Here is a 27,187-nt window from a genome sequence, read left to right on the forward strand (position 1 = left end):
ATGTGACATACAATAATTTACATCTTAACACACACACATACATATAACTTAATTTTACCTTGTTAACAGTAGTGTAAATAAAAAACTAGCATTTTCCCATACATAATATGTTGAATTTCAAAAACTAATATATAAAATCAACTTTAATATTAACAATAATATAAATTTTACATTATTGTATATTATGATTGCAAGTCATTTTAACTTCAGTTATGCATTTTTTATCTTTTTAAATTGAGTAAGTTAATTGTAAGTTAGTAGTTAACTCAGTAATAATATAGAGCAGTACATATGGTTTATTTAAATAAAATTCAAGATTTCGGTCAATTATGTATTCAACATATATGTTAATTTGTAGCTTTTTATTTGTAAACATACTAACGGCATTCTACAAATTAAGTTTAATCGTTTCGTTTTAAACGTACACATACTACCCTGTTTATATTCATTTATTAAATATAAAATAACGGGTAAAAAAAATATAATATAATAATAGTTGAGGGGATATTCACTCCTAAAAGTGAGGAAGCACTTAAAAAAAAACTCTAGAAAAAGACCCGTGCTTTGCACGGGTTATTATGCTAATTTTAGTTATATGTTATAATAATTTCATATTTTTTTTAATTCTAATAAATTAATAAATTAAAATCAAACTTTTTCTTTATCTCTTTTGATATGTTATTATCTAGGAGTGTAATCGATCAAATCCGTCACGCTTGGCTCGAACTCCATTAAAAATGTTAAGACTTAACCTCGACCTCGTTTTCGACCGTAACATAAATTTTAAGCTCGAAATTAGACTTGAAAAAAATTTGATAGACTCGAGTTCGGCTCGAAAACTCGAATCGATTTCGCTCCATAATTACTAAATTTCGAATTATGATCAATTCAACTCGAGTTCGATTCGATTAAATATATAAAATATAAATAAGATATTAAATATTTATATAAAAAATTAAATATCATAAAATCTCGATAAAACGCGTGAAATTTACTTGCGGAATAATCTGAATCTCGAACTTGGTTTTCTAATAATTCGAATATCTCGAATTTGGCTCAGTTATTACGGATAGTAGAGCTGGAGGAGCTGACGAGCCCAACTATTCTGCAAGGCGCAGATAGGAATATTTACGAAGTACAAGGGCGTATGTACAATACCAACACTTGAATCTTTGTTTTATCTCCTCTAGGTTTCTCTTTTACAACCCCCAACATCAATCAATACGCTACTCAAATCCCAAACCTATATACACATATATACATACAACTTACACTTATCTCGTCCTTATAAACCTCCAATTTTTCTTTAATTTTCGCTCCAAAGGTAAATTATGTATATATATATATATTGTTCTAATGCTTGTGTATCTATAACTATGCAATTTTAGTCACTAGTAAAAATTGTACACAATTCACAATTTATTCTCAAGCACTTAATTTTATGCAATTCACCAATTTTATGTTTTGTTTTATTTAGATAATAAATTGCTGCTTTTGTTCTTTTTTTTAATGTTTATATATTAATAGCTCGAAATGCTTGTTTTTAGCTTGATTGTGGATCATTAGTAACTTGTACATTTTTTGACATTCCGAATTGTTATTTTGGCATGATTAAATTATGGATGCTAGACTAGTGGCGGTGTTTTAATGTACTACATTGCTCTGTTCGTATTTAGTATCGATTGAATTTTGACTATATGAAGGTATGTGTTGCCACTTACTAATTTAGATACCGTTCTTAGCTTGTGAACCTTTCTATTGATAATGTTTGGTATTTGTGATAATGTATTTACTTGTTTAAGAAACAGAAGGAGTTTATGTAAGAACGGAATGTGAGGTATTTTTAATTTAATTACGATATTACTTTGTTTGGTGCAAACGACATTTACTCTGGACACTAATATGATACGCAGCACAAATTTAGTTTTTCGGGTTTTTATAGTAATATTTGGATTTAGGCGTAGTTGAAGTAAAGTAGTTGTAAGATCAATTAGGAATTTTAATCATCTTGTATTAATTAAATTTCTAAATTGCTATCAAGTTTGTATAATCGGATGAGATGAAATAGTTTGTGGAAGCCAAAACTATAATGAAGGTAATATCAACGTGTTTATTGGAGGTTATATCTTTCAATTGTTGAGGGATGGTGAGTGGTAGTATTTTTCAATTTTCTGAGCGACGTAGCTGTACTTTTCTTGCATTTCACGGGCTTTTAGTAAGGTAACTTTAACCAATTGAACTAATGTCAATCGAAGCAATGTCCTAAATCATTTGCTCCATTTGTCATTTAGTGACTAGTGCTATGAATATTATCTAGAGCTTCGAAGTAGTAACTCTATTCTAGTTATTTTATAATGTCATATCAGACATGACACGCCATTTGATAACTATTTTTCATACATTTGTTTGGGCCTCTTGAGGGAGATTTGGATTATTTGGTGTGTGGCTTGAAGATGGGCCTGGATTAACTAAATTGTGTATTCATTTTGGGTTGATAAGACATCTTTTAATTTTTGAAGCAACCATTGTCGGGCCCAAAGTAACTGTCCCTATAACTCTTATAAATTTTGGCTTGATAAGATATTTTTTTATTTTACTAAATAAATCCATAACTATTTATTATCCGTGTTAAATAAGCATATAAATTCTTATACTCACATAAAATTATGGTATATGTTAGTATAATAAAAATAAAGAAATTATCAACATAAATCAATAATTAATTTATTAAATTTTAAAACTTTCTTTCCCTAAATATACCAAATTAGAAAGTCGTAATCTCTTTCGAAAATCTAAAAATTAAATTAAAAATTTTAAAAATTATATAAAATTATACTTTTTCTTTATTTTTAGATAGTGATATTAATTCCAACCAATTTATACATGTCCACGACATTTACATAATTAACATAAAACCAAAGTAATAATTATAAATCATATACTAATTTAATCCAAACATTTCGAATATATGTTTTACTTTTTTAATCTATAATAATCTACTAAAAGTATAATTATTTTTTTTTTACTTTTTTTTCTTATTTTCTAAATAAACATAATAAATTTTCCAGCTGTCACAGTAGATTCTTTATGCTCCCCCATCTTTTTCTAAGCTCACATCACTCTCTAAAATTGTTCTAATATTCACACATCCTATATATATATTGATTCAATTGGGTTTTTTTCTTACTGCTGCTCCATCCACACACAGGTACTCTAATTAAATTCTTGTTATTTTTTTTTATTTTGCATTTATGAATTTGTGTTATGAATTGTGTATATTGATTCTGTTGCTTTTGCATGGTGAATTGTACTATTATTGTTGTTGGGTCTTTAATTAAAATTTGATTCTTGGTTCAAATTAGCTTGTTACACTTTTTTGAATAGTTTGATGTTACCATGGTCTGTATTTTGGTTTGTGAAGTTGAATATTGGGAATTGACTGTGAACCCTTGATGGGTTTTACGTAAGGGGATGAATTGACCTCGAAAGTTATGATTTTTACTCTGTTGGAATCGTCCGGTTGCGTTTTTAGTGTAAAAGGCGGAATCTTTAGATGAATAAAGGGCGTGGACAGGGCCAAGTGAGACCTCTTTGGTTGGTAAATTCTGTCTAATTGAATTTAGACGATTCTTTGGCTTTTATGCACAAGTGATGGTAACGAGCTCTTGGTTGGTTTATAATACATAATGTATTGCTATTAGTATCAATCACATTGAGGATTGAGCGGTACACGAGTTTTAAAAACTAGTAGTATACCATATGCGATTGTTTCTTGATTTTAATCGTACACATTGTGCAGTCAATGATATACCAGTTGAATATCGCGAACATCATATACAATCTGTTTATTACTTTTCTGCTTGTTGCCTAGTTGTGATTACTGGTATTCTGTTAGCGACCTTAGAAAGTACTATCTCTTTATGGATTTTTACACTTAGATTGTTTACAGACTAACCACACAGCAGCCGCCGCCTCCTCCGTTCAGCAACATACAGGTCCCTCCCTCCCTCGGTCTCCCTCTCTCTCCCCACTCCTATGTATGTATCTATTGATTACTTGTAGAAATTTCTGAAGATCTGTCTGCTACTACTGCTATTTTGTTCTTCTTTTTTTAAATGCATTATGTTGTTTTTTGTTTTAGACTGTTATAATGTTCTTGCTTGTCCTGTTTTATTAACTGATTTGAGTAATTTCTTAGACTATAAACTGCAGACTATTTCTTAGATTGTTAGGTGAATTAGTGAGGTTGTTGGTGTAGAAAAATTAGTTTAGATGACTGATTAAATAATGATGATTAAGTAGCTAAGTACTATATGAATACTGTGAACTCTTACTTGGTGAAGATAATTGTTGCTGTGTAATAATATCAACCGAGAAGAATGCTTAGAGCATATTAAAAACTATTAAAAATAAGCAACACATTTAAATTATATTTAGTTATTTGTATTAAAAGGAGGAAAAAATATAATAATCAAAAACTATTAAAATTCAAAATTGAAATACAGTACTTCAAAAAATAAGATATATTAAATAAAAGCAACAATTATATTGTGCTAATATTGAAATACAATTATATTAAATAAATATAAATAAAGTGCTAATATTGTGATCTTAATACTTCGTGTAACAGGGATAAATGGCTCAACGTGAAGATATGTTCAAGTGGGATATTTAAATAAAAGATATGTTCAAGTAACCCAGAAATCCAACGGAGCCTTACATTTTCCCATCTTCTTCGATTTCACCTCATTTCTTCTCTCCCTTCTTCCCTTCAACGTTGGGTTCTTCATTTTAAATCGACAGTCTTCATTAATTTAACGCAGAGTTTCTTTCTCCTTCCTATTGCCAGTTTTGTATCTGCATAATATGGGTGGTTCTCCACTTTTAACCGGAAAGTGCCGATTTTTGACCGGAAATTGCCGATTTTGATCGGAAATTGCCGATTTTGACCGAAAATACTAAAAAACGTTTTCTTCTCCGATTTCATTCTATATTATCGCTAGGCTGCCTTACAGCGATTTATCGGCCGATTTATTGGCGAAATTGCCGATTTCTATAACACCGGATTCACAAATACACAAAAAATGGTGACAATTATATCTTCACTTTCCTGCTTAACCCATCTTCCAAAACCCCTATACACACTTTTAAAACCTTTTAAACCCAGACCTCAAAAACCCAATTTTTATTCACTCATCTTCTCACCCAAATCATTATCTACTCTATCTGCTCATAAATATGGTGACCCATTATCATATAAACAAACCACAAATCATGATTTGGTTATTCTTGGCATTGAAACTAGTTGTGATGACACTGCTGCCGCTGTTGTAAGCCATTTCTTGGAATTTTGTTGTGTGTGTGAGTTTGGGTTTTTTTGTTTGATTTGTTGTGTGTAAAGATTGTGTCCTTGTGTTTTTATAGGTTCGAAGCAATGGTGATATTCTTAGCCAAGTTGTGTCTTCTCAGGTAATATATGTACAAATGCTCGTTACACCACTTTGGATTGATTTTTGTGTAATTCTCGGGTTTTTGTGTATTTTTTTCCTAGTTAGCCTTTAGGTAATTTTTTTGTGTGAGATGAGGTATTGTTATGCTTAAGATTCATGATTAACAGCTACAAACTTGTATATATATGTGTAGATATAACTAAGGATAATCAACAATCATGGAGGAACTGAGATCTCCCCATTAGAGATGAAAGGTTTTGAGATTTTATCAGATCTAACTAACTCTCCAGGAGCTAACCAAACAGAATATATAGACAAGACAGAAAACGGTTATGATAAACAGTTTTCTCTATTAAAGTTAACTAGTAAAGCCTACTTATCAAAATGTGATAAGATAGGGGCAATATTCCCCCCCCCCCCAAGTTGAATGTCGAACATTCTAGCTGGAAAGAATCGACCAATGAGCTTGACAACCAAGGCCTTAAGTAAAGATGTCATCCAACTGAGAAGAGCTTAGATTGTAAATTGGAGAGATGAGGTGTGACTGAACCTGTTCCCGAACAAATCAAGAGCGAAATGCTTTGTTTTGGGATGAAAACTAGATATACGACAATGTCAAGAGCAGCTTGATTGTTTGTGTGAATAACAATGGGCAATTGTTGAGAAATATTAAGTTCTGACAGAAACAAAGTAATCCAAGTCAATTCACACGCTGTATCTGTAATAGCACGGAGCTCAACTTCAGCCGTGGAGCGAGAAATAACCTTTTGTTTGCTAGAGTGCCAGGTAATAAGGGAAGAACCAAGCAGTAAGCACATCCCAGTAATGCTTCTGAACATGCCTGTAGAATCCAGACAAGAGCCCCAATCACTGTCACAGAATGCAGACAAAATAAGACTGGAATTAACGAAATAAAAGATACCCCGAAAAGGTGTAGCTTTTAAGTAACGGAGAACCTGTTGGACAGTCTGCATATGTGGAACACGAGGCTTCTGTAAGAATTGGCTTAAGTGGTGGCTTAAGTGGTGAACAACAAACGCAATGTCTGGTCTCGTGACCGTGAGATAGAGAAGTTTTCCAACAAATTTCCTGTACGGAGTAGGATCATCTAACAATTCACCGTTCACCGTCATGAGGAGAAAGCTTGACATGGTGTCAATAGGAGAGAGAGGTTTGCAATCCTCGAGGCCTGCTTCGACTAGCATATCATACACAAATTTGTGTTGATGAATATACAGCCCCTCAGTAGTGCGATGTAATTCCAAACCCAGATAATACTTTGCTAAGCCTAGGTCTTTAATAGTGAAGGAGGAGTGCAGAACAATTTTGACATGTGTAATAAACTCAGAATCTGTCCCAGTTAATAAAATGTCATCAACATAAACTAGAGCAATAAACAAACTACCACTTTTATAAGTGAAAAGTGAATAATTTGCAACAGTTTGCACAAAACCAAGACCCAATAAAACTGAAGCTAATTTTTGAACCAAACACGAGAGGCCTGTTTGAGCCCGTAAATGGACTTATTCAATCGAGAGACTGCATTTTGTACCATGTAAAGGGTGCCCCTTTGGAATTTCCATGTAAACTTCCTCCACTAAATCTCCGTGGAGGAAGGCATTATTAATATCCAACTGGTGAAAATCCCAGCCTTTAACGGTAACTAAAGCCAAGAATGTACGAACCGTAGGGGTGTTTAACCGAATGGGATAACCGAAAAAATTTCAGTTCGGTTAACCAAATTATAAAATTCGGTTCGGTTTTCGGTAGTAAAATTTCAGGAATTCGGTTTTTCGGTAATTCGGTTTTTTACCTTGGTTAACCGATAACCGAATACAACAACCAAAGTTTTATATAATATATAAATATACAATATTAATAATACTGTGTCTGTAAGTCTGTAACTAATATACTTATATTATTAATATTACTATAGTACTTCTCCAGTTCTCCCAAACCAGACCCCAAACCAGACCCAGACCCAGTTCCCAATTTCCCATCTCCATTCAAAAATGCATTGATTCAAAACGACCCAATTCCCAATTTCCCATCTCCATTCAAAAATCCATCGATTCAAAACAGATTCCATTCCAGAGTCCATCGATTAGGTCCACTCCAGAGTGACAGAGTCCATCGATTCAGAGATTTTTCCAAGGTATTCGATTTTGATTTTTGTAAATTGATAATCATTTTCATTCCATTTCCATACGATTTTGTGATGTTAGTTCGATTTTGTGATGTTAATTCAAAAAGAAACAGAAAAAGTTGTGAAGACTGAAGCATATGAAATATCAAATATATATATATAAATAGATATACGTGGCTGCTCTTAATACCGTGGTTTCTGTACAGGGAGAGGGAGGAGAGTTATTATTCACCTCATTTTTTTGATTTTGAATTGTTGCATATGTATACAAAAATTATAATTTACAATTTGTTGAATTTGTGAATTGTGCATTTTATATTATCAAATGCTTGTAGGCTGTAAACTTAAATGTATTGGCCTGTAACTTCAATATTTTAAATTCTAATTGTAAACTTAATACTTATTGTAAACTTAAGCATATTTTGTTAAATTTCGGTTTCTATTTTCGGTTTCCGGTAATAACCGAAATGGTTATTTCGGTTTCGGTTAAAACCGAATACATTTCGGTTCGGTTTTTGGTAGCATTTTTTCCGGTTTCGGTTAACCGAAAAAAAATTCGGTTCGGTTCGGTTTTAACCGAATGCACAACCCTAGTCACACAACTAATCCATTCTACACAACAATACCCCCAAGCTATAAATCTCACTTTCTGCGATTCGACGTGGAAAAAGTTTAAAAAGTTGTCCAACTAGACTCCACAACACTTGATCAACCCTTCAGATTCAGTATTTCATAGAAATCTGACTGGTTACTCACACAAACAATCTATCAAACACTACTATGCACCAGTTAAACACTGCACAACAATTCTCCAAGTCAATTAATCAAACACTTGTAGTGCTTGAATAACAACACAATTCAATAAGCACAATTCCTCAGGACTTGAGCTATTCACAAACAATTACTGGAACACCATGACAACTAGTAACAACACAACACAACAGAGACAATTCTCCAGAGTTCAGCAAAGACAATTCTTCAGAATTTTCTGCTTCAATTTACTGAGTTAACTCCTCAGTGTCAATTGTCTCTGTTGAACTCTGGAGAATTGTCTCTGTTATGTTGTGTTGTTACTAGTTGTCACGGTGTTTCAGTAATTGTTTGTGAGTAGCTTAAGTCCTGAGAAATTGTGCTTATTGAATTGTGTTGTTATTCAAGCACTACAGGTGTTTGATTAATTGACTTGGAGAATTGTTGTAGAGTGTTTAACTGGTGCATAGTATTGTTTGATAGATTGTTCGTGTGAGTAACCGGTCAGATTTCTGTGAAATACTGAATCTGAAGGGTTGATCAGTTGTTGTCAAGTCTAAATTGTTGGACAACTGTTGAAACTATTGCCAAGTTGACTCACAGAAAGTGAGATTTATAGCTTGGGGGTATTGCTGTGTAGAACGGATTAGTTGTGGTGACTACGGCTGTGCATTCGGTTAAAATCAAACCGAATTTTTTTTCGATTAACCGAAACCGAAATAAGGGAAAAAAATGCTACTGAACCGAAATGTATTCGGTTTAACCGAAATCGAAATAACCATTTCGGTTATTACCGGAAACCGAAAATAGAAACCGAAATTTAAGAAAATATGTTATAATTGCAAAAAACTCAAGACAATGTTTTAAGTTTACAATTAGTATTAAGTTTAAAATTTTGAATTTACAGGCCAATACATTTAAGATTAAAGCCTACCAGCATTGATAATATAAAATGCACAATTCACAAATTCAACAAATTATAATTTCTGTATACATATGCAACAATTCAAAATCAAAAAAATAGGTGAATAATAACTCTCCTCCCTCTCCCTGTACAGAAACCACTGTATTAAGAGCAGCCACGTATATATATTTGTTATTTCATATGCTTCAGTCTTCACCACTTTTTCTGTTTTTGTTTGAATTAACATCACAAAATCGAATTAACATCACAAAATCGTATGGAAATGGAATGAAAATGATTATCAATTTACAAAAATCAAAATCAAATACCTTGAAAAAATCTCTGAATCGATGGATTCTGTCACTCTGGAGTGGGCCTCTGAATCGATGGACTCTGGAGTGGAATCTGTTTTGAATCGAAATGGGAAATTGGGAACTGGGCCTGGGTTTGATTTGGGAGAACTGGAGAAGTACTATTGTAATAATAATAATATATGTATATTAGTTACAGAATTACAAACACGGTATTATTAATATTGTATATTTATATATTATATAAAATTTCGGTTGTTGTATTCGGTTAACCACGGTAAAAAAACGAATTATCGAAAAACAGAATTCCTGAAATTTTACTGTAGAAAACGAACCGAATTTTATAATTTGGTAAACCGAACTGAAATTTTTTCGGTTATTCGGTTCGGTTTTCGGTTAACCGAACCGAATGCACACCCCTAGTGGTGACTGAATGAGTAGAATTTTAGTGTGCTTAGAAGCTGGCTGGATTGAAACTCTTGGAGTTTAGGATAGGGGTGGCTGTTGGTACAGAATGAAGGAGGAAAATGAGGAATCCTATAATGCACTCTTGCAGGTGGTCCAAAAACAGTGTGTGCTACAAGGAGAAGTCAAACAAGAGATTTCATGAGTTGGAGGAATTAATTGAACTGGTTACTCAGAAGATGGAAAGATTAAAAGAGATGAAAGCTAAGAAGAAATGAGAAGCTAGATTTGTGAATCATGTTGTTATATCTAGCTCACCAGGAAATAATCTACTCAAACTATTAGACCATCTCAATTTAAATTCTCCAAAGTTTGATGAACTGCCAGGTGAAGAGAAAGAGGATTGGCACTCTGAAGAAATCATTTGTATAGCTTTGGGACTGGAGGATTTCTTTCAGCCTAAACAGAGTTTTAAAAAAAGCAATTCTATTGGTGCTAAGATGTTGGAGTGCACACCTGATTTCACAGAGGAAATCTAATGACAAAGAAGATCTAGATGTGACAATGAAGTCAGGGCCAGAGTTTCAAATGCCAACAGAATTGATGCATCTACAAAACTGAGAAAAGTATCTTCATTGTTTCCTACAAGCAGAGACATTGTTGAGGCTTTCGATAGCAAAAGACTTGTCAAAAAAATTTTAACAGCTGAATTTTCTTATGATTAGGGTATGAGGTCTAGCAATTCTTGTAGGGACAAGGTGCTTATCTTTGATTCTGGTGGTCTGGTGCAAAACCTGCAGTCAGAAGCTGTTAAAAACAAGTTCAAAGATAAATTTAGGAGTGAGGTGACACTGGAAGAAGCTCTAGTGAAAAGTTCAGTTAGTGCACAATTTAGGCCTTGGGAAGATAGTAGTTTGAATTTCCAGTCAATAGAGCAGCTTGTAAAGGGACCTTCTCAGTGGCAAAGGAAAGTGTTCATCATTGGGACTGTGAATTCAGCTACACTACAATGCCAGAGTACTCAAAAAGTGATTGATCAGTTTGATAATATTGTTAATGAGATAAATCAAAATTATGTTTTTTCTGGGGAAACTGAGATGATTGTAATACCATACCTGTGCACTGTGCTGGAACCAGGCAGCCTTGAAAATACAAGGAGACTTGAAGATTATGATATTTCTAGGAAAAGGGTTTTAATGACCATCTTTGATCCAGGAGGGTATATAATTGGTGCCTGCTATGTTCAAATTATTTGTGCTACAGCTGTAATTCTGCATTCAGCGACTATTGCAAGTGGTGAAAAGCAACTGCAAATGCATGATCCACCATGAGGACATGGTGGCATTTAAGGAGGGAGGAATGTCAGGATTGACATATATTAGTATTAGTTTGGGATATTAAGTAGTTCGTAGTGAGTATTGAGGCAATTATGTCTTTTAAGAAGTAGTTAGTTACAAGCTAGTAGAGTCTATAAATAGATCTATCAGTTGTAATATCAGATTATGAATTGATATATGAAAATGGAATCTCATTCCAGCACTCTCTCTCTATAACTGCTTTCTCTCTCTAAAATTCTGGCTTGTTCTACAAGCATTCTCTTCTCATCGTAAATCTAATCTGATCTGATCTGATCTCTTCTGTTTCTCATCTTATTTCTTCTGTTTCTCACCTACATTTCTGCTTAATCTCTACTGTTTCATTGCTATTTAGCTGTTATCTTACTTGTTAATTCAGAAAATACCAAAAATAGACACAAATTAGGTCAGAATCTCACTTGATCCTGACAGAAACATGTTGCTTAGTAGGCAAAAGAATAGTCCAGATAGCACGAGAAAAATCATCAACGATAGTTATGAAATAACGACAACCATTATAAGTGGGTGTCCTATACGGGCCCCAAACGTCACAATGTATTAGTTCAAAAGGACTAGAAGCATTCGATAAACTTGAAGAAAACGGAAGCTTACATTGTTTTGCTAATGGATAAGTAGTAGAGGACTCAACAAATTTAGTACTTGAACAATGGGAATCAATTACATGAGTTTTGAACAAAATATTAGCAGGGACATGTTTGTGCCAAAGAGAATACGACGAAGTAGAAGCAATGAGGGCTGAAATAGCATTGGTATTGCAGAGTTGGTAGAGACCGCTACTGAGATTATCAAGAACCAATGCCTTCGTCCGGTATTGGTCTAGCAAATAACACGTGCTGGATGTAAAATGAATGGTGGAAGCCAATTGAGAGGACAATTTATGGACTGATAACAGATTAAAAGTGAAATAAGGGACTAATAAAACTTCATGGATAAGAACAGAGTTGGGATGAAGGAAAACAGAACCAATATGAGTAACAAGAGCACTCTCCCCATTAGGAAATTTAACAGTTAGTGGTGTGACTAAGAAAGTAACATCTTGCATAAAATCAATGTTGCAGCACATGTGGTTCATGGCCCTGGTGTCTAAAACCCTTATGTTATGTGAAAATTGTGCAGAAGATAATAAGGAATAAGCAGTACCTGCCAAGTGTGTAGCAAGGCTGAAAGAAGTTGGAGATGGAGTGGAGAATGGAGGTGGAGTGTTGAGACATTTCATAACGGAATGCAGCTGAGTTTGAAGTTCTTCTATCCTGGTAGTAAGAGAAGCAGAGTGAGAGACGGGAACTGCATCTGCACTAGAGTGTGACTGAGAAACCTGAAGAGCAGCAGGCTTTGAAGGTTTTTGCTGAAATCTGGAATGTTGAGGTCTGCGTTTTCCTTTGTTATTAGGATGAGCCGGATGGTCAAGAGGATAGCCTATGAGTTTGTAGCATTTTTCCTTAGTGTGATCCTTCATATGGCAATGAGCACATTCTTGAACACGAGCAGGGGATTTGTCACTAAACTTGTTAGGAATATAAGGAGAGGGACTGTGACTTGATGAAACAGAGGGCATATTAACCATCATAGCAATGGGCGAAGAAGTAAAACCATGGTTTTGTCTCTGTTTTTCCTCTTGTTTAATAAGCATGAAAGCTTGATTAACACTAGGCCAAGGAGACATAACGAGAAGTTGGCTTCGAGCAGCAGTATAGCTTGAATGAAGTCCCATTAAAAACTGTATGAGACGAGTTTTTTCCATCCGTGATTCCCACTTTTTATTGGAAGTACAGGTGCACTGAATGGCAGGTGATAAGGCTCGAAGCTCATCCCAGAAGCCTTTAAGCTTGTGGAAATAGAATTCCACAGAAACATCCCTTGTTCATGTTTAAACAAAGCACGTTGAGTTTCGTAGAATTTATGACCACTAACTGCTGAAAATCTTTCACTCAACTCATTCCATACTATTGCAGCATTGTCCATGTAATTCATACTGTTACTAATGTCATCACTGACAATATTCAAGATCCATGTAATGGCCATGTCGTTGACTCGACGCCAATGAGCATAAAGAGGAGAAGAAACACTAGGAGCCACAAACTCACCAGTATCAATTACCAACTTATTTTTGGCAGATAAAGCAATCTGCATAGACCTTTTCCAGGATGCATAATTCTCAGATCCTGTGAGTTTCTTAGAGATCAAAACCATTCCAGGTTGATCGTTATTATGCAAAAACAACGGATGTGCATTATTATCAATAGATGTGGAAGATTGAGTGTTGGCGTTTGTGTTTGAAGGAGGTGTGTTTGTGTATCTGTTTGAAGGAGGTGTGGTTGTATTCATTGTGTCAGATTGTAAAACAACTCGAGCGTAAGTGCGATTAAGAGGTGAAGACGTAGATGACATTCAACGAACGCGAAAAGCAACACGATCTCAAATAACAAGATGAATATGATCAATATCAAGCGGAAACGATTACAAAACTCAAACAGAAACGATTACGAAATTGATGCAATCGAGATATAACTCAATTAAGCACAAAGCAACGTCGCTATATCAGCGATTCATCAAAATTCAACAAAAAACGTGAACTACCAGAAACAAGAAACGATAAAATTGAGATGAAGCAGGAATACGATCAAACAGTTTGTAGGCGAAATGAAAAACTCACAAAGCACCAACCGATATGTCTAAGAGATGAAGATGACGCAGAGAAAAAAATTGTCGAGATGATTGCGGAAGAGAAAAGCTCTGATACCATCTTAAGATTCATGATTAACAGCTACAAACTTGTATATATGTGTAGATGTAACTAAGGATAATCAACAATCATGGAGGAACTGAGATCTCCATTAGATATGAAAGGTTTTGAGATTTTTACAGATCTAACTAACTCTCCAGAAGCTAAGCAAACAGAATATATAGACAAGACAGAAAACGGTTATGATAAGCAGTTCTCTCTATCAAAGTTAACTAGTAAAGCTTACTTATCAAAATGTGATAAGATAGGGGCAATAGTTATAAGCACAAATGAGTGTCAACTTGATAATTCTTCTGAAATTGTACGAAAGTAATGAATCAATGACCCAGGGGGAACTTGAAGATGGTCGGTTCTTCTTTGAAAATTTTACAAATAGCTTGCTTTACTTTGTACATGAACACACAGGGATGGCCCTTAGTTGATGAATGCATTTCTTTCTGCCTACTTTTATTTTTCGGTGTATTTGATTCTTTGTTGATGGAAAAAATATCTTGGTAAATATCTCTTATGCCTCCAATATCTCCGACGGCATAATTTCCTTAGTCAGTGTTATAATTACAAAGAAGAGAAGAACCTTTTTAACGTCTTCTGGTTTTTATTATTGTGTGACTAACACTACACTTAAATCAAGGGAGATTTGCTTGCTAAATATGGAGGAGTTTCTCCTAAAATGGCAGAAGAAGCACATTCACAAGTGATTGACCAGGTATTGTAGCTACATTGTGTTGATTATCTTTACTTTATTAAAGGTGCTTCTATGCCATCTCAAACACCTTCCATCTCTCAAATCCTTCACGAATATGTTCATATTTTCTGTTTGCTGTCTACAGGTGGTTCAGGAAGCACTCGATAAAGCTAAATTGATTGAGTCAGATCTTTCTGCAGTTGCTGTTACTATTGGCCCCGGTTTAAGTCTATGTCTACGTGGTAATTGATTTCTATGCTGGTTCTTAGCAGTTACAATTTTATTTAGTTACTAGATGATATTTTTTTGGGAACACGAGGCTTCTCTTAAACAGATATATCGTTTCATGTATACATGTAGTTGGAGTGCAGAAAGCTCGGAAACTTGCTGCTAGTTATAGCCTTCCTATTGTCAATGTCCATCATATGGAAGCCCATGCTTTGGTAGCTCGGTATGACATCTTGAAATTCAATAATCTAAAGAAATTAATTTTATACTTTATGTCAATTTTAGTTAATTGTTATTTTATACAATCTCATTCAAATTTGCCGTGACAGTCTCTTGATATTTTCACAAGTTTTTACTGCGGTTAATAACTTATATCAGTCATAGTTCCAAAACCTTGTTGAACCAACTTCTCAAATATTTGTTTTGAAGCATAATGTAATTAACAATCTCAACTTTCACTTTCAACTTTCGGTCTTTTTAATTATTCTTCTCGCAGTTATTTTGTTTCTAAAATAGACAATTGCCTGAAATAGTTACATATTTTCTTTCTCTCGGTCATGCTGTCACAGTCCCACTTAATTGTTTATATTTTGTCTTCGTTAACAATAGAGTATTCAGATGCTTTTACCTAAAAGAGTTTTTCTTAGCACATATGATCCATTTAAAATGTCTAGAAAATCAACATGCATTTAGACTAAGATTACATCCAGACAGGGGGTCAACAGTGGATCTATCATAAAATTGATATGTTTTTTTGCTTCCTCACTAAGACAAGCGTAATTATTTTAAATTTTAAATGATTTTTCTAAGAATTAAATGGGCGGGCAAGGTATACTTGTATGATTTTGTGGAAAAATCGCTGAATACTTGTTGAAATGATGTATATGAAGATGGTAATAGAAGTAGATATTGAAATAAAGACTAAACTCTGAAATATTCTATGGTTTTTGACAGGGCGATCACCTAATTTCGTCGTTTATAAACCAATGTCTTTTTTAATCTTTGTAACAAAAAAATCTTTTGTCGGAAGTAAGAGGATACATGAAATCATGAATAATTAGAAGCTTGATATATGGAAACAATGCTAAAGTCATTTTTTTCTAACTTTCAATTCAATTTTATATCCAAACCCCCTTATGCACTCATCTGGTAACCAAAAGAGATGCAAGATTGAAATCCTTTCACTCCAATAATGGATCGTGGATCAAACATTTCCTTCTATCCTTGAGACACAAGGTATATATCAACGAAAGAGCACCAGTATTTTCAAGGCTTCCGCATGCTCCTGTCTGTCTGATAAAGTCCATAAAGATTATGATAAGTAGCTACCCTCTGCAAGTTGACCCAGTAACGAGCACACCCAATCATCTTACAGTTTTATCAACGTGAAATGGAATGACACCCATATTGTGGGATTCAAAATTATGTGCTATATTTTGTGAACAAGACAAGTTATATGTAATTAGATATGCATACACATGCACATAAATTCCTTCTTACCTTACCTTCTCATATTCATTCTATTTAGGTTAACTGAAAGGGAGGTGCAATTTCCGTTTATAGCCCTTCTTATATCAGGTAAGAACCTTAAAATTGATGTTTTTACATCAGCATTATATATGTCAGTATGTTTATGTGCCTTCAATTGCTTGTGGAGATTCGTAAAACTCATAATTGATTTCAATAGTGTTGGGGAATGTGGAGCTCTACTTTTGGAGCACTAGTTCTTTATTTTAATATAAAGTACTTGCCTTATTTCCCCCAAAGATTTCACTACTAAAGATGGTTATATACTATGGAAGTCAGGTTCGTATCTAATCCTTGCGAGCTATTGGTTTGTGCAAACTATGATAATTTGGTTGATTGGTTAACATCTTCCTAAAAGTTTTTAGCATCTTCCAAAAAAATTTAAACATATATAATTTATTAAAAACTTAATCCATGTATCAAACACAACTATCAACTCTTTCCATAATAGTTAATCTATACTACTTACACTCAACTTCTTCCTAAACTCTTTTATTTGGAGTCAAACTCTTCCAAATTTATTTAAGCCAATGATACAAGGAAACGGGAATGTGGCCACGAATTGCGACCCAGTTCGTTCGTCCTCGATCCCGGAACAATCGCGAGCGGAAATGTTGCGGGTCGTGACCTGAAACGCCGGTAGTGATGAACCATAAGAACCCACGTTGTTCTTGACTTTCTTCTTTCTTTCAGATCGATGAAAGGAATCGATTGTTTTCTCTGTGGTTTTCTTGGAGAGTTTTAATGGGGTTTGCAGAAGTAAAGAAGAAAGAAGAACGGTTAGAGAGGGAAGGAAGAAAGACATGCACCCCCAAAAATATAAAAAGAGATCTCTTTTTGGATTAATGTATCCAGACATTTTGTTACATCCATTTTTCGATAATTGTGCCTAATTAAAAGGAGGCCAGTTGTTAATTTGTTAAACAAGTCAAACTGAATTCCCACTTACTAAAATTCGTACAATTGTGCTTTTATTAATGAAAGTACTTTTCATCTTAGTTGCTCCAGTTTTATCATCAAAATAATGTAATAATAAATTTACAAATTTTGTAGTATTGGAAAAACATTTAAACATTACAACTGAAAAGTGTGTAATATGTTGAATTATATAAATAAATATGGTGCGTCGTACCCATACGTTCCCTCGTACCCCGATGTTCCATAGTACCCGTACGTTCCCTCGCATCGAAATCACTCAAGACCGCCATGTATCCGTTTCCGTACCACATTTCGTATCGAACCCCGTCTTATGTAACACTGATTTAACTATGGGTGTTCATGGGTCGAGTTGGCCAGGTTGGAGGCGTTTTTACGACCTAACCCAATTAAATCGGTTTGGAATTTTTCGACCCAACGCGTAAAATATAAAATCGTAACACAACCTACCCTTTGTATATATCGTTTGGGTCGGGTTGGGCTGGTTGAACGGATTGAATGATCATATAAAAAAAGTTTCAATACTATATATAATTGCTAATTTTGAATAGTAGAACTTACGATTATAGTACTATTCTTTAAATATGATTAAATTGAAAATTTTAGTAATGTATATCATATCATAAATCATATACACATACACGAAATTTAACTATAAATGAAAATATTTGTAGTGTATAATGTACAATTACATATAATATATAGATTATATTTAAATTATCGAACGAGACTTAAGTTAAATCGGGTTGGGTTGGATGAAAAAATCTTGAACCCGTACCCAACCCGTTTAATGCGGTTTGAATTTTTTTTAACCCAACCATGGATCGGGTTTTTCTTAAATGGTTTAATCGGCCTAAAAGAGGGTTGGGTTGGGTCTGTTTGATCGGGTTAACGAACCCATGAACACCCCTAGATTTAACAATCAATATATTTAAAGATGAATAGGAAAACAAACCAAAAATAAATAAAAAATAAATAAAAAGCAGTATTTACTTATTGATTGCAAAACCAGAATAAATCCTACTTTAAAAAATAGATAAAATAGGTTGTAAAATTAAGATTTTATAAATATCATAGTTGATTAATATATAACATAAATGCTATTGCATTAAATAGACATAAATATACAGAATTCCATTATCATTAAAATTTTATATCACCATCGCAAATTAATACTACAAATTATTATAGAATTATGATACTAAAATTATCATAATTAACACATAATTAAAATACTATTGCATTGCATATGTATGTATGTATATATATATATACACATCATGTTCCTTGTAGAACCCTTAGCCAAAGAACTATAAGAACTGTCTCAACTATCTTATCTAAGATTTTGCGACAAAATTCACATTATTCCGTAGTTTTATATTCTTTAGCTGAACTTTGTATTTTGTATTGAATTTATGAGATAATTTAACAATTGATTTCAGAGAGTCTATTTAATATTTAGGGTACTGCAACAATTTTTTTTTTTTTAGTATTGGTTAGGGTCCGACAATATTATTTGCTTTATTTTGTAGTATTAATGTGCTATTTAAGTAGAGTTCATATGTAGTACATAACATTCTGCAACAGAATTCATTGAATTCACTTTGTTATGAAATATTTTTGTGCTATTTATGTATAGTTCAGGTGTAGAACTTTGCATTATATGTAGTATTAACTAGGGTTCTATAGCAGAATTGCACATGCAAAATGTCGTGTTTATGCATTATATTTATTGAAAACATTTCTAAGCAGACACAACAAGTATGTATCTAGGTTTAGATCCGGAAAGTCTAATTAAAATTTAGTGTTTTATTGTAGAATTTGCCTTACATTGTAATGGTTCTAGGGTTCTATTTTAAGTGTGTGTGTGTATATATATATATAGGACAACTTTAATAAAAACCAATTTTAGAATAGAAACTAGAAACTAATTAATTTTTTTTCTAAATTACTTCGAAATATAATAAATATGGTATGCAAATCGATCGTTGAAAGATCGGGAAAAATACAGTGAAGTCGGATTTCGAAAAATAATTACCGATTGACGGTAAAAACCAAATAGTTTCTAGTTTTTATATTAAGTTTGGTTTCTATTTGATCATTTGCATTTATTATATATATATTGTCCAACCTAAAATTAAATTCAAATTAAAGATAATTCTTACATTATTGATTCGTGTTAAAATAAAATTAAAGTTTACCTAATTCATTGGTGGATATAACGTAGACTTATAAGAGTAGGATATTGGGATCCGACCCCAATGGCCGAAATATTAAGGTCAATAGTAGATCTGTGTGTACAATGTTTGAATTTAATTTATATAACAATATATATATATATATATATATATTGTCCAACCTTCCAAAGAGAACCCTCTTATTTTATAAGATCTGTGGAGAACCCTTTGATTTTATTATAGATTCTCATCAGAAATTGTAGAGTTTTATTTTAGAAATGTTAAATTCGATGATAATGTAGATAATAATTATATTTGAATATTATAAAAATTTTAACACTTAAATTTGAAAAAAAAAATTGATGTTACATTTTGATTCTACTGTTGAATAATTTTGAACTGTGATTCCACCACAAAACCACTGCGAACTACTTCATTAATTTTCAATAATTGATTAAATAAAAAATTGTATAACTTTGTTTCTTGATTTAATAATTAAAATTTGTAAATATATATGATAAAAAATGAAATAAATGTGTATTTTATATTTTTAAATAATGGTTCTCTATTAGAATACAAATTACCAACCAGAGGGCAATTAGTGATTGTTATAGGTATATTAGTGATTCTAAAATAATCCACTTATATATTTATGAAGGTGACCCTAATCATTTACTGATCACTATTATGTAATTTAGTGATTCTTAGTAATTGAATGATTATTTTTGTGAAATTCATTGATCGCCTCTAAATTGTAAATATATAATTTATATATTTAGTGATTTTCAGTACGTAAATTAGTGATTTACAGGTTTGTAGTTTGTAATTTAATTTATTTTTAATAAGAGTAAGACTATATATATATACACACACACTATACTATAATAACCAAAATATGGTGTAATTTGGTTCAACGGTTATTCCCTATTGTGGTTATTAAAAAATATAAATAAATAATGTTATACATATGCTAATCTACTAAATTACTAAAAAAAACTTGATATAGTCTCTTTATCCCGCTAAATTACGATCAAAGCCTCTGAGTAGACTACGACCACAGTTCTTCCTTATTTTTTTTAATATTTTTTTTATAAATCTCTGATTATTATATATTAATATAAATATATTAAAGTTATTATATGACTGGATAAACAAAATTTAAAATTTATTTAAATATAAACGAAACCGTGCATCGCACGGGATTTAAGCCAGTATATATATATACTAGAAACTAACCTAAGTCTTTGGATCAATCTAATCTAATGCCCCCCGATGATCATATTGTATACCATATGTGCTATATTTTGAGACGATTTAAATGTTTTTTTTATTTTAGTTTCCGGTTTTTATTATAAGGGGGTGTCTAGTGGAATAAGGCCATATATATAGAGAGAGAGAATGATTCTTACTCAAATACAACTAATTTAAAATACAACCTCTCACCACACCCAATTTAAATACACCCTCTCACACACAACTCCACCTAATTCCCTCCATTTTTAATTGAATTTTTCCCGTCAATTGGTGAACTATTTTAAAATATAACTTCACCATATTTTTCTACATCCTCCAACAGTATAAATACCATATTTGATATATTTCGGCGATAAATCACTATTTATGCCTATGAGCATCACTAAAATCTATTGAGCTCTGGAATAATCCTGATTTCGGCTTGGTGATTCGAGTAAGCTTAAATATTGATTTATCACCGGAATATAGCAAATATGCTATGCAAATTGATTATTATGAGATGGAGAAAAATACGGTGAAATTATATTTAAAAAAGTTAATCGAATAAAGGGAAACAAATTAAAAACGAAGGGAGAAATATATACATGAATATATAGTGCACATGGAGGAGAGAGAAAAGGGTTAAATGTGTGGTTGTTTTTGGTTTATAGTTTGTATTTTAAATTTAGTTTATTTTTGATCAAAAGCCTATGTATATATACAACCTCCGTCCCCCTCATTTCTTTATGTTTTTTTCACATGCTTGACACTCGTTTTAAGGCAATGATAAAGTATAGTTCTGGAATTTATTTTTTAAAATTTTCATTTTTTATGTAAAAATTTGAACATTATATTTTTATTTAGAAGAAAAAATAAATTAAAAAAATTATACAACTACATTTAATAAGAACATTAAAGTGCATGTCGAGTCTCAGTCCCCCAATGTAAAGAATTGAGGAGGACGGGGGGAGTATAAATTATGTTTAAAATTTTTATAATTTTTCAAATACATACATATATTTTGTACAAATAGTTTCAATTAAATTGTATGTTTATACCATTTTAGGAATGCGCAAAATATACATTTACATTTACACAAATAAATAAATAAATATAAGTAATATATGTTTTTTACATATTTATTCAAACAATATATAAAATATAGTAGTAGTTTAAAAGAAACGTGTAGGTTATAATTATAACTGTACTAATATTTAAACCACTATATAGTTTGAATCATGCCAATAATATAAAATAAAAAATATTTGTGTCATTAATAGTTGATGTTTTTATAATAAAAAGTAAGAGTAAAGTTCTATGAAGACCTTTATTTTATATAGGAGACCTCGGAGACCACGTTCTGCAATTAAAATATTATAAAATATATTATCTTGTGAAGTATGTTTTACGAATATCACTAATTCATTAAAATTGTTGAAAATCCAATGAATTTAATGAGTGGAATGTTTATGTTCTGCAAATTGTACAAATGTTTTGCAAACTAAACATGTTTCGTAGGTTTAAACATTTTGTAATGTTTTACATGTAGTACATATACGATATTCAAGATTTTGAATTGATTAATGATATTTTTGCAAAACGTGATTCACAAAATAATACATTTTTACAATGTTTTTATGCAAGATTTTACTTGCAGAACATAAGTGGTCTCCAACTAAAAGGTGCTCTCCATAGAACTTTACTTTAAAAAGTAAATGTATTATATTAATAAGATAATAATAAATGTTAAAATTAATATTTATATATATTATATTATATTTATCTATATTTATTAAGCGTAAGTGATTTCTTATCCAAAACTTTGGTCATGTACCACCAAAACAATCTCAACCTAAGAATAAGAATAAGAACATAGAATAAGAATAATAACAATCTCCATAGAACATAGAATAAGAATCTATTACTTGAAAAATAGACTAATTAGAAAAAGAAACCAGTCTAATACAATCGTATATATAGAATATTATTAAAGGTTCAACCAATTATAAATATAAAAGGATTACGACGTTCTGCTACTATTCAAACACCAAAATATGATACAATGATATAACCGTAGGTAGAATATGCTAGATGTTCTACCGTATATAATTGTATAATATATCGCCAAAAAAGTAATTAAATTCAACATGCATATATTTCTCAATTTCTGCAAATTTGTTGCAACAATATTGCAACAAACCATTAAAGATAACAACAATATTACAACAAAATCAGAAGTAACAATATATATGTATATTAAAAAAATATAAAAAGAAAATTTTAAAATTTTAAAAAATAAAACAAGTGAAATTTAGAAAATCGTGCATCGCACGGGTTATAAGCTGGTATATATATAGAGAGAGAGAAAGAGAGTTAAGTTCTATGGAGCTCACCATTTCATTGGAGTACTGGAGTCCATATATGTTTTGCAAATAATATATTACGTAAAACATATTATTTTGTGAAGCATATTGTCCAAACGTCGCTATTATAATAGAAATCTTGCAAATCCTATACAGTTTATAAGTAGAATATTGCAAAACATGATATGTTTTGCAACGTGAACATGGATGTTCTACAAACTAAGCATGTGCTGCAAAACAATATATATTGCAAGGTTTTACTAGTAAAATATATGGAATCTGCAAGTTTATTATTAAAATAATGATATTTGCATAACATGATACACAAAATAATATGTTCTGCAATGTTTTACGTAATATATTACTTGCTTAACTCATATATATATATATTCTATTTTACCCAATTAATAATTAAAAATTAAATAATGAAATAGTTTTTTTTTTATTCATGTAAGTCTAATTATAACTACAGGTAATTATGAACCTAATAACTCTTAATGCATGATAAAAGTTGCTTGCATTAGTCTTTGACATGTCAGAATATGGCATACAGGATGTACTGGATTTCAACTCCTTATATCTCTATATGATCATGATGCCTTCTGAACTGGCCATATGTTATACCTGTAAACGTTTTCATGCATTCAACAGGAAAGGAAAATGGTTGTAAACAAAGAAATTTCACTTTCTAAATATGTGTCCAAGTAAATGAATATTAGTATATTGTTAGTCTTGTGTTTTGCATTTGTGTAAACAACTCTTGCAATTAGGAATCAATAGTTCTATTCTACTTTTGGCCATCTAGTCATGATCTTACTTTTGTAATTTGTAGAAGTTTAGTTTATCTGACTTAACATAAGCTGATGGATACTCATTATCATAACAAAAATGTTACTTTTGCTTTATCACCTTTTTTGCAACTTTGCAAGTATACTTTTTTGCTTGTCTAAGATTGGAAGATCAAAATTGTCCGTTTTTATTGAGATCTCCACATAACTTATCAAATCAAAGGTTCTTTTTCACTTTTGACCATCTAGTTATAATTATTTTTTCCTATTGTTTGTTTGTAGGAGGACATAATATCCTAATTCTCGCACGGGAACTTGGTCAATACTTGCAACTAGGGACTACTATTGATGACGCAATTGGCGAGGCATATGACAAGACTGCGAAGTGGCTCGGTCTTGAGTTGAGGAGGAGCGGGGGCTTAGCTATAGAGGAGCTTGCTCGAAAAGGAGATGCAGGATCCATCAAGTTTAAAGTAAGTTCATCTTCGACTGCTACTAACTTTAAGAGTGTTTAAGCTTTAGGAATAAAATTGGTGAACAGGGAATTTGCATTATAACTAATGTTGGACTATATTGCTGCTCAGGTCCCAATGAAACACCATAAAGATTGCAATTTTTCGTATGCTGGTTTAAAGACTCAAGTGAGACTGGCAATTGAATCAAAGAATATGTAAACTGCCTTAGAAGTTTCTCATTTCTCTCTATTCTTTTTGTGACTTTTTTTTGTCGTTTCTCTATTTCTCTCTATATTTAAATGAACTATGAATTATTGCTATCTACATTGTCGATTTTCTTTGAAAACTGGCTACTTTTGTGCTTTATGGAGGAAAATAATCATCTCTCTGAAATACTTGTTTTGTTCTTTCCTTCCATATACTTTTTTCCTCTCGCTATCCCTGTTGTGGTTGCTATTTAGGTTTTCCCCCCTAAATGTTTACACTTTGAGCTTTATAAGCGATTATTCCAGCCAGACCATTGTCGAATTAAATTGTGTAGACCATCCTTGAATTAATTGTCTGTTTCTCTTTTGGAGCAAACTGTATAGTATTTTAGGAATCTCGTATTTGTTGGAAAATGCCTTGAACCAGTAATTGGCAGAGAAGTGAAGTTATATAACTTTCAAGCATTATAGTTACACGTGATCATATTGCCTGGTATATGTTTTGAATGTTTTAGTTGTCAAACAAACCCTGTCGTAGATTAATTTTCTTTTTTTTCTTTCATTATATTCACCTATTCATTTTTAAACGAGTAATATGCAGTGATGCTGAAACTCCCAGTTCCTCCGCTAGTATTGAAGACCAAAGTTCACGAGCTGATATTGCAGCTTCATTTCAGGTGTAGCATCATAATTCGTTTGTCCATCTGTAAATTCAGATTCTATTTCCTTCCATATCTTAATATTTTTATTTGCTCTTTTGCACTGTAAACTCGTATTGCAGCGAGTTGCCGTATTGCATCTGGAAGAGAAGTGTGGAAGAGCTATTGAATGGGCATTAGAGATGGAACCTTCTATTAAACATTTGGTACTCTTCAACTTTGCTCCAAATAGTAGGTACGCCTCGCAAGTAAGCGTCAATTCTTATCACCGATCTTTTTGTCTGCTTGTCTAAAGGTGGTCTCAGGTGGTGTGGCATCTAATCAGTACGTCAGGGATCGGTTGGATCAGGTTGCTAAGAAGAAAGGGCTGCAGCTTGTTTGCCCTCCTCCTAGTCTTTGTACTGACAATGGTAATTGCATTTAGATGGTCGGACATTCTCTCCTGCAAGAAAACTTATTAAAGAAGAGATTGTACAAGAACTATGGTGTTGTTTCTTTAATTTGCAGTTTTGATCAACGGAGTTATTAGCTGTCTTCAGACCAGATTTGATCTGTCCTCATGAAGAGGTGCAGCTACTATATCGTGGTTTTATAGAAAAGGCCACAGGTCCAGTTGGCTTTTGCATCTTTGCTATTTAGTGAACTATGTATTCAAGATTAACAAAACAAACAATTAGTGCGTCAGAATGAGAGAGATAGAGACATAGAGAGAGAGAGAGAGATGGGGGGGGGGAGTGATTGGTTACACATGAACACAGAATTGGTGTTTGAGAGATGTACTGATACACATAAGTGCACACATGTGGAGTCAAAGAGGCTACAGATGAATAACTTGCTGAGACTCCACTTGATTCATAACGCTTACTGCATTTTTATGTTTTGTTAGAAGTCGAACTTAAAGTGTTCCCTTGATGATAATATTTTAAATTTGAATTTGCGCATTTTTAGCTTAACAGAAAAATTTGTTTAATTAAACTGAAGTTATGGCATCTGTCCACTAGGTCAGTAATACTGTGAAATTAGAAACCGTTTCTGCATTTTTTAGTGAACACCAGTAATTTGGCACACCTTACCTTATATACAATCATGTCTTTGTATCAAATGATCAGGAGTGATGGTGGCTTGGACTGGTATTGAGCACTTTCGTAATGGTAGATTTGATCCTCCCCCGCCTCTGAATGAGCTAGAAGATGCAAGAGTTAGTCTTTTTGCATCTCTCTTTTTGATTATTTATAAATTGGAATAGTATCTGATATTTACTTCATTAATTTACTGCCCCGGCAACGTAATATTGTTTTATTGTAATCTTATATTTATTTGTGAGTCTGCTTCCATTTTATATTATGAGGTTGAAAGATGGAGTATTTTCATGTTGTTCGGAATACATATTTTATTTTGGAAGCAAGATCCATATCAATTTCTTAGGCATCTTTATATTTTCATGGTCTAGCTTTAAATTTTGTTGAACTTTGTCATGTTAATTTAGCTTGATTTGCGGCCAAGGTGGCCACTGGGCGAGGAATATGCTAGAGGGAAAAGTGAGGCTCGGTCATTGAGAACAGCTCGAATGCATCCATCCCTTACATCTATGATCCAGGCATCTCAACGACAAGAACAAACATAGCCTTCAAACATCAGTTTCTATTGGTTTTGCAGTCAACTTCATTCTTTTTGGCTGTTATAGGTATCACGTGTCCTAAGCATAGAGGTCACTTTGTAGAGCTCTGACACACTGATTTATATGTTCTATTTTCATCAGAATGCTAATGTATATCCTTGATCATTCAATTCATAATTTTGGATAAGACTTTATTTCAAATAACTCACGCATACTATAGTATCTTA

At 32.4% G+C, this 27,187-nt stretch overlaps 1 protein-coding gene across 8 annotated transcripts; it reads left to right on the forward strand.

The window, feature by feature from the left end:
* Positions 1 to 1,067: 1,067 nt before the first annotated feature.
* LOC141697469 (putative tRNA N6-adenosine threonylcarbamoyltransferase, mitochondrial) lies at positions 1,068 to 27,187 on the forward strand. Of its 8 annotated transcripts, none has more exons than XR_012564736.1 (16): positions 1,068 to 1,324; positions 3,950 to 4,037; positions 4,631 to 5,330; positions 5,425 to 5,469; positions 14,717 to 14,791; positions 14,916 to 15,012; positions 15,131 to 15,221; positions 16,527 to 16,576; positions 24,305 to 24,495; positions 24,607 to 24,692; positions 25,285 to 25,360; positions 25,465 to 25,548; positions 25,638 to 25,752; positions 25,850 to 25,909; positions 26,452 to 26,540; positions 26,829 to 26,942. XR_012564736.1 is itself a non-coding variant. In XM_074501863.1 (16 exons), exons 4-16 carry the CDS (start codon positions 5,085 to 5,087, stop codon positions 26,964 to 26,966), a joined length of 1,383 nt encoding a protein of 460 aa, XP_074357964.1. In that variant the 5' UTR covers positions 1,073 to 1,324; positions 1,630 to 1,703; positions 3,950 to 4,037; positions 4,631 to 5,084; the 3' UTR covers positions 26,967 to 27,187. The 8 variants fall into 8 exon arrangements, 7 of the variants coding, with proteins under 7 accessions (XP_074357964.1, XP_074357965.1, XP_074357966.1 ...); XM_074501863.1 differs by lacking the exon at positions 25,850 to 25,909 and adding an exon at positions 1,630 to 1,703 and having other exon boundaries at positions 1,073 to 1,324; positions 26,829 to 27,187; XM_074501864.1 differs by lacking the exon at positions 25,850 to 25,909 and adding an exon at positions 1,630 to 1,703 and having other exon boundaries at positions 1,073 to 1,324; positions 3,950 to 3,995; positions 26,829 to 27,187.

Source organism: Apium graveolens, chromosome 11 (assembly GCF_009905375.1).
Source record: "Apium graveolens cultivar Ventura chromosome 11, ASM990537v1, whole genome shotgun sequence".
Taxonomy (NCBI): domain Eukaryota; kingdom Viridiplantae; phylum Streptophyta; class Magnoliopsida; order Apiales; family Apiaceae; genus Apium; species Apium graveolens.

What these genes read in the sequence shown, in the direction of transcription:
- LOC141697469 (XM_074501863.1), top strand. Translation starts at nt 5,085, where the DNA reads ATGGTGACAATTATATCTTCACTTTCCTGCTTAACCCATCTTCCAAAA. An exon ending in AACCTTCTATTAAACATTTG is followed by an intron (nt 25,549 to 25,637) that starts GTACTCTTCAAC and finishes GCTTGTCTAAAG; the next exon opens with GTGGTCTCAGGTGGTGTGGC. An exon ending in ATGAGCTAGAAGATGCAAGA is followed by an intron (nt 26,541 to 26,828) that starts GTTAGTCTTTTT and finishes ATGTTAATTTAG; the next exon opens with CTTGATTTGCGGCCAAGGTG.